The 11,387-nt window shown below is 35.3% G+C and overlaps 1 protein-coding gene and 1 pseudogene across 1 annotated transcript; both read left to right on the top strand.

The window, feature by feature from the left end:
- Positions 1-2,052: 2,052 nt before the first annotated feature.
- LOC149140114 (mRNA-decapping enzyme-like protein pseudogene) lies at positions 2,053-3,105 on the top strand (annotated as a pseudogene).
- Positions 3,106-4,403: 1,298 nt separating this feature from the next.
- On the top strand, positions 4,404-5,190 carry LOC149140113 (RING-H2 finger protein ATL14-like). The gene has a single exon (XM_089449077.1). The coding sequence runs from the start codon at positions 4,474-4,476 to the stop codon at positions 5,017-5,019; it is 546 nt and encodes a 181-aa protein (XP_089305203.1). The 5' UTR covers positions 4,404-4,473; the 3' UTR covers positions 5,020-5,190.
- Positions 5,191-11,387: the final 6,197 nt, after the last annotated feature.

Genomic DNA, 11,387 nt, shown 5'->3' with positions numbered 1-11,387 from the left:
TCAATGGTTTCATGTGTTTGTTATAGATGCTGTGAAAGATCAGCAAGAGTTTCTTTGCTGATGTGCACCATGTCTTCATCACTTGAGATGATCAAACTGTGAAGAATGTTTAACAATTGAATATGTTGCGCCATCTGAACTTGCTCACTTGAAATCAGGCTCTCTTGTCATAGATGTCGTGCTTTGAACTGTTGCACTTGATTTTGTTACCTGGATGACAGGCTCGCTTGCTATGGGACTTGAATGGCACACTCGCTTGATTTGTGGCTTATTGTACTTGCTGAGAACACTTGCTAGAGTTGTAGAACTTTCTTGCTTAAACTCTGGAATTCATGCTCGCTTGATGACGATTGTGTTTGCATGAATGCTCACTTTCCTTACTTGATGACTTTACGCTCACTTGAAGGAATAGCCACGCTCACTTGATGTCGATCTCAACTTTCTTGATTTAGAGTTGAACTTGTTTGGTTGCTTTGATGGTTGCTGCAATGAACTTCACTCTCGCTCGCTTGAAGGTTTGAACTTTGTACTGTTTTGAGGCAAATTGCTTGAATGAATATTCACGCTCGCTTGCAGGAGATGTGAACTTGTTGTTTGTTTCATTTGGAGTTAAAACTCATGGACTCACTTGATTGTGCTTTAAAGGAAGGGTGTCGAACACTATCGAAAATGCACCCAAAAAAGCTTACAATGATTTCAATGATTCACTACAATGAATTCAATTTGACTCAATTCAAGACTTGGGTGTCGGTTTCAACCGAGAATGCACCCTTACAATTCAATGTGATTTGAGTTTGATTACAAGTTCAACAATGTTGATGTAGACTGTGCGCTGAAACATTGAAGTTTACAGTTTCATTAACTTGATTGTAGTGATGTAGACATTGCTTTGAAATGTTGGAGTTTGCAGATTCATGAGCTTGATTGTATTGAGTGAATTTGTTTGTTGAGGTAGAATGTTGATGTTGAAAAATTTGACTATTTGTTGTAGTGACGCAAATGCATGTGTTGAGCTTAATTGTCCTTCCTTGCAGCTATTTTGTTACAGGTGTTGTGCTTGCTTGCATTGAACTTTATGTGTGTTAAATGAGATCATTTATGTGTCAAAACTAGACACAAATAAAAAAGCAACAACATGAAGTATACACCATCATCAACACACTCTTCGTGTACCTAAGATCCCCTTATTCAATTTCGGGTGGATCTAGGACACAATCACCACAAATAATATGTCTTTATTAAGTAATAAGGTCATCAATCTTTCATCTTTTACAACATTGCCAGTGAAGCTTTCTCAAATAGTGAGAATCTGATGCTCGCAAATTTTGGAAACAAATGCCTTTAAAGAAATCCCTGCACTGATTCAATCTTTGGATTACAAAATTCACTTATGACTCCATTACAAAGAAAGAAACCCTTACTTCATAAAATTCCCGCTTGTTACTCCACACTAAAAAAAATGCACGCTTATCTCTCCACTTTTAAAATTTACACCTTCCTTTTACTTTATAAACTAAATATGGGTCTCGAATCGAACCTTCACTTTAGGCATGTTTATTACAAAGCCATACATTTTTCACTTTATTTATAAACTTCAAAAAATTCTCTTAAATTCTCATTTAAAATTTTTAATGTTTTCCTTTAATAAAGTGAATTCACGTTCATTTGAAAAAATAACATGCATTCAAAAATTCGATATCACATGAAATTTAATCGCACCAAAACCCAGAACTTGCGCTCCTCCTCCTCCCTTCCTTTGCTGAGACAGAAATGGGGACGAACACAACGATATTACGAAGTGTATAGCTTAGTTGGAAAAGAATGCAACTGATTTGTATTACCTAGCGTCTCGAATTGACTCGGCCTCGATTCTGGCTGCCTCACAATTTTCAGCGTCCTTTAATCAGATCTGAAACTTCAAATAAAATAATGCAACTGAACACGCACACATGATGAACCTCAATGCGAAAATTAAAAGTTAACTGCACGGAAAAGAATACCATGCCATAACATTCCCAACTGAGTGAATGACTGGCAGTGGTCTTTACTTCCCTATCCAGAAAGCTAGGCCGCCATTATGAGAAGAGACGAATGCTTGGATGATTGGTGAATTGACGACAGGTAAAACAAGCGAAGTCCAGGGAAGGAACAAAAGCTTCAGCACAGGCAATAGGCCAAATGTCTCAGAACGGTAAAATAATCCCCCAGTTGAGCCAGCAGGTCACCAATGACTCCAACCTCACGGTTCTGCAGCGGATCGACTGCCATGTCGAAGAAATTCTCGCCACCGCCGGCCATGTCACTCTCTACGACTTCAACATGGAGCTCAGCCAATGGAGTCGCAAGGATGTCGAGGGACCTCTATTTGTTGTCAAGAGGAGGACCCAGCCACGGTTTCAGTTCATCGTTATGAACCGGCGTAGTGCGGAGAATTTGGTGGAGGATCTACTCAGCGATTTTGAATACGAAATAAATCTTCCTTATTTACTCTATCGAAATGCAAACCAGGAAGTGATTGGAATTTGGTTTTATGATCCAAGAGAGTGTGACGAGGTTGTAAAGCTTTTCTCCAGGATTTTGAATGCTTTCTCGAAGGTTCCTCCCAAACCAAAAGTATTCACAAATCAAAGCAATGAGTTTCAAGAGCTGGAGTCAGTACCTACGTCAGCAACTATAGAGGGTCCTTTGGAGCCTCCTTCATCAACATCAACCATTACAGAGGCCTCACAAGAGCCCCTTGAGCGTTTTTTTAGTGCATCATTACATTTAAGCAGCCGCCCAGAACTGTCATCCTTGACTTCTGTGAGATCATCAACCATGACACACCCCTTGCCAGCACGTTCAACATCAGTTTCTTCAACCACACTAATTCCAATGCCAGTATCATCTCCTCCACTACCTGCTTCGTCAGTGTCATTAATTCACATGGCTGCTCGTCCCTTAGATGTAACTGAAGTCAGCAGCAATAGTCATGCCACTCTTGTCAAGCCTTCCTTCTTTGTGCCACAACCTTCTTCATCTGCTCTGATACCACTTGTTGGTATCACGATTGCCATTACACCAAAACCCGCAGGTGTTAGTAAACGGACGCATCGCCAGAATTAACGGATCCTCGAGAGGCGGTTAGTCCATGTCACGAAACACACGGGGAGCGCTGGATTATCCAATGCCCAACAATCTCCCCCCTAGTGCGAGCCGGGTGTGATTTGAACTCGAGACCTTTGGCTCTGATACCACTTATTGAAAAAAGAAATTAACTCAAATAGATTACAGAAAAGCACACATAAAAACTACACACAAAATATTGGCAGAAAAAAGCTAAAGCCTCATGCTTCTCTCTCACTTTCATTCATTATTCATTAAAATAATTGAATATAGTGTTACAAATAAATAGATGAGAGATAGTGTTCTCAAGATAGTGTGTGCTATCTTAGACACTTTTGGTTGAGATAATTTCTTCTTTGGTTGAGATAATTTCTCACCAAACACACACCAATATAGGAGTTACCTAAACTAACTCCTATCTTAGAGGAACAACCCAAGAGTTAGGCACAAATTCCTAACTTGAAATATTTAATTAATTAATTAATTTTTGGATTTATTATTGTTTTATGAGAAAGGCTAACATGTGAACATAGGGTTGAAAGTGATGTTCACAATAAAACCACATAGGGTTGAAAGTGATGTTCACAATAAAACCAAATACATTGATTTTCATGAAATTTATCAATAATCATATTGTATGTACCCTCAATCAACTTTTTAACTTACTTTTTATCAAATTGTAAATACCATAAATCAACTTTTTAACTTACTAGTTCTCAAATTTCGATAAGGATTATATTTCGATAAGGTGAAAACTAAATATCTTTTCAAGCATGAAACCAAGTACTAGGATTTTCACAAGGTTTATGAATAATCATATTGTAAGTGCTATAAATCGACTTTTTAACTCACTATTTATCAAGTTTTTTATAAGGTTTAAATTTTTAAACTTGTCGGTAAGGTGAAGGCTAAATCTTTTATCAAAAAAATCTTAAAGTTGATTTCTTTCCACCCGATAAGGATCAAAAATTTGAACTATCAAGTTAAGATAAGAATTAAATATTTTGTTAGTGCAAATTACAATGTTAATTTCTAAATAACGTTGATGAAACATATAAGTTTATTTTACTTTTATATTAAGTGTAGTGAATAAATAATAATAACCTATTAATTTTGAATTTATTAAATAGTAATTCTAATAACTATACACATCGAGAACGTGGCAAATCAGCTATTGTAAATATCGGACATTTTATGTCATCACTACGTCATGTTGCGTGCGGGGTGGGGATTCCTCGGGTTCTCTCCCTTGCTTTGAAGCAGTATTAATAATAATTGAACTCCCATCTCAAAGCCTTCTTTTTTTCTTTTCCCTTCTGTCATTTTGTACGACGAATGTGAATACAGAAAATATCTGGGAGGAGAGCAATGATAGGGATAATAGTTTTGGCGGTGGTGGTTGCGCTGCTGTTTCTCTCCGCGGCCATCGGGGTGGGGGTGGTGGTGGCGTACTCGTGGCTGGTCTCGTACGAATCTTTGCACGAGATGCGACGGCAACTGCCATTAGAGGATAGCGCCAACCTTCCCAAGCGGCAGGGCCTTTCGGAGGCTGACCTCCAGCGGCTACCCACCGTCGAATTCCATGAAAAAGAAGAAGGAGACGAGCGCCCATCGGGGTGTGGCAACGCCGAGTGCGTCGTATGCCTGGAGGCTTTCCAAAGCGGGCAACGGTGCCGCGTGATCCCGGTATGCAGACATGCCTTGCATATGCAGTGCGCCGACGCGTGGCTCTCCAGGCGCTCCGTCTGTCCCATTTGCAGGAGAAGCGCCTATTGCGAGAGCGACAAGAAAAATGGTGCGAATGGTGGTGCTGCGGTGGCGTTGCAAGAAGACGAGGTGCGGGATGAAGAATCGAGGTTGAGTCGCCCGCCGCCTACGGCTGAGAGTGTCGTTGTCGAGATGCCGGTTGCCTAAATGCATACCAAGGTTAAAGACGCGACCGCCTCGACTTGAGAGTGTCGTTGTCGAGATGCCGGTTGCCTAAAGGCATACAGAGGTTAAAGACGCTAACGCCTCGACTCGAGATGCACCACTAACGGCGGTTCGTCGGTCAGTAAGCATTGCGCCGACACATTGGGTGGTTTAAATGATTAATCTTTTTCTAAATGTTAAATTTCAGATTTATTTTAAAGAAATATATGAAAAATACAGTTTGAGTAGGATTAAGGGTTAAAAGAAGCATATGTCCTTTTTCAGTACAAAAGTGTTTTCTTCTTAAAAAAAAGTCACATGAATGGGCCCAATAGTTAAATGCATGTCTTTTCTTCTAAAAAGGTTAGTGATCAAATTTGAAGGGCTGCTCTTAATTTAATTTGGAAGGGAATATATTCATCTAACACTTAAAAAATGAAAGGTTATAAAAAAATAAGCTTCTATTGACAATTGTATATTAAATAAACCCTTCATAATTTTTTTCCCAAAATGAACTAGTGTTATTCTACATCTTTAAAATCTTCAAAGAATAGCTACATGAAAACACTATAAGATCTCAATAGAACTTAGTAAATAAGCAAACATTTTTTTCAAATTCCATTTAAAAAAGGTAAACATATGTTTCTTCTATTCATTCCATGATCTTTAAAAGTATTTAGACTTACATCATTGAAAATATAAATCTTTTTGCCCAATGGAAATAGATTTCTATTTTTCATTTGTTTTCATACATCATAAATATTATTTCTATCTACCTCATTTATAACATGAGGTGCACTAAGAGATAGAAACATTAACATATAGTGTCTCCAATGAATGTTTTGATTTATCATCATTTTTTATCCTATTTAATTTTCAGAAGCTTTTTTCACAATTTTTTGTGATTGTTGGGATAATGAGAATAACTTGCCATAATTGTATTAAATATGGAAAGCATTAAAACCATTCAAGCTCATCTCCACATAGGTTCCATGCTCTATACATATGTTTTTCATTGTATGATTTAGAGATAATACAAATAAATTCATCCATTTCACCGAATCAAGTAGTATCAACAATAGATGATTCCCCAACGCTATTTTTCTGCATAAACAGTTCATCCATGTTTTTGTTTGACAGTTTATATAATTCACTTATTCATAATAATGTTGATTATGGAAAAAAGGAGTATTATTTAATACATGTAAATCTATGAATATCTTATCTAAAAGATTCAATCACCTTTACAACAAAACATTTTCCCAAAAGAATACAATCATCTAGTGTCCCCATTCTTTTCATCTTTGGAAAACATTTGAACCTCAATGGATGTAAATGTATCATACCTATGCTTTTTGCAAATTCAAGGGTTCCTCCTTGTTCTTTAACTAAAAAAAATATGTGCATTACACCTACACCAAAAATGCTTCCCAAAAATTGTTTATGCAGCATGCTAATAAAAACATCTAAAGTAGTGCCAATAGATGTAATATCAACATGATCCTATTGGAACTTTTGATTCAAATTATTTAATTTAATGAGAACCTCTACAAGTAGATGGATGCAAAATTGCACTTGAAATATTGTTGCCAACTCATACATTGTTTTTTCACTTCTCAATCCTTTAACAAAGAATGCATGAGTTTAATTAATTTTCTTATGACCTTTCCTCTAGAAAGACACCTAATTTGAAGAATTTGTAAGACCTCTAAATTAGTGATTTAAAATGATTACATTAGCTCTTTCAATTATCCATGTCTTTTAGTTGATTTCCCAAGCCATGAATAAACTTGATTTCAATTTGTCAATGTATTACAACTCTAGAAAATGACATGAAGCCTCATTGGTTGTTAATATTTCCCTATGAGCTATGCAATAGATATCTAATAAATGAGAAAAATCTTGACGAAGATTAGAATATAAACCTTCATGAATACCCCTCATGGAAGATACACCATCTAAACCAAAACCAACAAACTTCATCAAAGATATATCCATTTCTGCTAAAAGAGTTATCACTACATCATACATACATTGAGTTGTTCCATCCTTTACTTAAAGAAAACATATAAAATTTCTTACACATTGAAGTCTTCCTCCATTTGTCAAATATGTAATATAAACAATCAAATGGTGTTCCATAATTCGATCAGTCCTTTCATCAACTAAAATTAAGTAAAATGGGCTATGTAAAATCACTTCTTTTAGTTTGTTCCAATACACCTCTTTAGAAGCTTGATGAAACTCTTTTCCTGATGTTGTACTTGTGTATGAAAAATATTCATGTATTAAAATCATGTGTGGAGTGAATTTTAACCTATTCAAGTGAATTATTGACTTATACATTTCGAAAGATAAATCATATATAGCAACAAAATACATGTTTTCAATTACTGATATAATTATTTCCTTCTCAACATCTACCATTAGTTCAACATGTTTAGTAGTTGGAATATTGCTTCATTTGTTTTCTCCCTCCAAAAGTTGTAAATAGAATTGATGAACTTATCATTTGCATGGCCACTTAGACCAATGACTTAGAGTGGTGCTTCCCACATTTGCGAATGAAGTATCTATTTTAAATTTAACACATCAAGAACATTTTAACCTTTCATTACCATTACAATCTTTTACAACATAAGCTCATGGAAATATTGTATTCCATTTAGATTGAATATTCTTTTGTGTTTCTTTGATGATTTTTCTCTTTCAACAAGCTCTACACTATCTTATTCATCATCTTCTTGTAGATGAGCATCAACTTCATTTTGAATATTACATGGTTGATTGTAATGTTTTGCAAGGCCAAATGCATCAACAATTGACAATTGCTTTGTATCCTTCTTAGGGCGACATATACGATATATTTTTCAAGATTTACCCATATCAAGTCAATAAAAACAATAGAACAAGTAAATACATAAATCAAAAATCCCTTAGTAAGATTGAGGCAAACAAAATTCAACCTTAGCAAGATTGCATAGGATCTGACAAGAAATTTTTGATAGGTTATCCATTGTTTTGTTGAATTATCCTTTGTAACATTCAAGGAAACTTGTTTCTTTATGAGAGAAAACAAATACTTCATGAAAAATGGTACTTTGACAAGAAATCCATATGGATTTAAGCAATGAAGGAAAACAATAAAAACTTCAAATGAGAGTGGTTAGTTGTGGAGTCCAATACCCTTGGTATAAGATAAATATTCTTTTCATAGTTTGTAGATTCATATAATTATGACGAAAAAATCCACCATTAATAATGTTAATGTAGAACACGACTCCAACACCCATGCCTAGGATGGAAGGATGACAAGCAGTTGCATTAAGGGTATCTAGCCACAATGTTAATTTATTGGGGTGTGGATTCTATAGTATGCAAGATACATTGTGTGACCATGAAGGCTACCATTACTTCAAGGAGTGTTACATTAAATAATCCATAGAATGAAAAGCCAAATGAAAATGAGGATATGAGGAGGATAACGAATAATACCTTACATTCTAGCATCAAACAATAACTTTGTTTTTGTGGATGATGGGTTACACTTTAAATGAAAATGAAAAAAATGGATGTAGGTAAAGAGTTCTCAAGGATAATTATGGAGGAGCGAGAGCACACACAAAGCTTTTTAATGGGATTAAATGTGCTTTTCCACCCTGTGTCACGTGTAATAGTGTTATAACTATTGCATGTCTCGCCATTGCAGGTTATATCATGTTGACGTAGGTTGGGGGGCTCAAGGGAATGTCCCCAAGTCATGACATAACTATTAACTTGTATGAGGTCATCAAGGCTATAATTGGTCTCCTCTCTAACACAGTCACTAGTCAGAGTGATTTATGTGCTCGCCAAGACTCTAGACTCTCGCAAACTTAAAAAAATATTGACAAGTTACTAAAAATATTTCCATTTTTTTTGAAATATAGAAATTTAATCTAACCTTCGTGATTGAAGAGTGATTTTGATATTATTTTTTTGAAGGGTAAATTTTTTTTAGCCCTTTTGGGAAGGGCGAAGAGCCCAAGGAAGGCTGTGAAGGGTTCAATTTTGAACGTTGGTCACAAGTTCAAAACCAGAGGGGGTAGAGTATGTATTTCCTTGTATGGAGGTCGGTACCTTGTCCCACAAACAAGGGGTCACATACACCCTTTAGATAAAGGAGTTCTCTGTGATGAAATTTGTTTTTTTTTGTTTAAATTGGGTTCTGACACTTTGATTTTGCATAGTTCAACTATCAAATTTGTGATTTCAATGAATTCCTATTAAATTTTAGACAAATTAGATCAAAAATCAATAAAACTTTTCAAAAAATTATCTAAAGGACTCATTTTACTTCAATCGCCGATTGAACTATCCTTAAAATAATATTATTCTATATTTTAATTAATTTAAATTCACATTTTATATTTAATTTTATTCTATTTTTTTATTTTTATTATAAAAAATAGAGTGTAATTATAAAAAAAGAAAGAAAAAAAATTGAAGAAGACTTTTTAATAAATAAAAGTTGATTTAGTATTTTGTATATGCTTGGTTTTATTTTTAGATAGAGTGTAATACAATTTCTTCATTAATGAGATCCATCGTCAAACAAAAGTTGGTTTAACATTTTGTAAGAAAGAAATAAAATTCTTTTAATGTCCAGGAGGCTAAAGATAGCCTATGGCACATATTGCTTCTTCATCTGGTTGATGTATTCACCCCTTTTCCTATGAAGTCTCACAATAAACGCTTCCCACTTCTTGACAAACCCCTCATTAAATAGATTATCCCAAGAGCTAGTTGCAACAATATTTTCATAAATTTCCCTGTTGTCTTTGAAGGTCTCGCATTCTAAAATGAAATGTTTCTCTGTTTCCACTTTTCTGGAAGAAAAAAAAATAATACTCTTTCCTCCCACACTTCTTTTGGCCCTTTCCAACGCCTTGTTTCACAATGGAGTTGGTGAGAATTAGTCCTTAACTGAGAAATAAGAATTTTGGCTCTCCAAGAAATATTGGCCTCTATGTATTTTTTTTGTTGATGATTATGAGTGGCATTAAACACTTCAATATAGTACTTTTTCTTTCTTCCTAGCTCTTTATCCCAGATATGCTTGTGGAACTTATCCATAACAAAAGCTTTTATCTCTTTACAGTTTATGGGACACACGTTCAAGCAAATACCCCATTTATTAAACCATTTGTTATTTTGTTGCATCCAAGTCTTCTTTCTTTTTCACAATATGTTATTAAAGACAACTTTAGGCCATCTTCCCTCTTCCATTTGCTCATTTTTTTCAATACCTTATGACTCATACCACTCACACCATAGCATGTGCTTCAATAGGAGCATCCCCTCTTTCACTTAACAAGATAGCATAAGGAACTGCACTTTTAATTTTGAATTTGTTTGTTATCAAACGCTTCAGATTTTTCTCAATTTATTTCCGCTACATGTCGGATGTATTGCTGGCCCATAGTTCACAAACATAGAGAACCAATGGAATGACTGGAACCCTAAAAAGAGTTTGAGTGGTTTTCCAGTATTATAACTCTCCCTCTCTTCACCTATTTTGAAAAGCATAAAATGCTTTCCAACCCCTCAAAGTTCTTTTCTTTCTACAATCATCCCAGCGTACTTTTCGTTGAAGTCAATTTCGAGGTATTTGTAATCCACAACTTCTTAGAGAATGTTGCCTTCAAAGTATAACTTATGTTGGTTATGTTTTCTTTTTTTTACAGAAAACCACTACTTTCGTTTTGCTAATATTGACTTGCATCCCCACCCTTCTACAAAAATACTCGAGGGATAGTAAGTGCTCTTGCAAACCAAGAGCAGATTTAGCAATTAGAATAAGGTCATCTGCATACAAAAGAAGCCTTATAACAAACTTGCTCAAATGGATACCATCACCCCCTTGCGAATTTAACCACTCCTGAAGCTTGTCAATATATAAACCAAAAAGGGTAGGAGACAATGGGAAACCTTGCTTGACCCTCATATCACTTCTAAAACTTTTAGAAATGCCTACTGAAGTTCTAATTTTGACTTTCACCTTTTCATACAACTTATGCAACATTGCTCTCCAATGTTTAGGAACCCCAAGTTCCTCCGTTATGTGCCACAACTTATCCCTAGGAACTGTTTCAAACGCTTTTTTTGAAATCAACAAAGCAACAAAATGTTTCTTCCTTTTTCTCCCAAACTTTTTCAATGATGTGCCTTAAAGATATACAATGAACAAATGTTGAATATTTTAGGTCTAAAACCTACTTGCCCTATAGCACACTTATCTCTTTCTTCTACCCACTTGCTGATTTTATTTTCTAGCATGCTTCCATATAACTTTGCAAACAAAGGGTTTATCATTATGGTCCTATAGTTGG

The sequence above is a fragment of the Pinus tabuliformis genome, chromosome X (assembly GCF_031772625.1).
Source record: "Pinus tabuliformis cultivar Carrire ecotype Pingquan chromosome X, CPIR1, whole genome shotgun sequence".
Classification (NCBI taxonomy): Eukaryota; Viridiplantae; Streptophyta; class Pinopsida; order Pinales; family Pinaceae; genus Pinus; species Pinus tabuliformis.
The sequence above is the reverse complement of the archived record's forward strand: the minus strand, read 5'-3'. Positions and strand labels throughout refer to the sequence as shown.

Excerpts from the sequence above, each read along its gene's own strand:
- LOC149140113 (XM_089449077.1), top strand. The coding sequence starts at position 4,474 with ATGATAGGGATAATAGTTTTGGCGGTGGTGGTTGCGCTGCTGTTTCTC.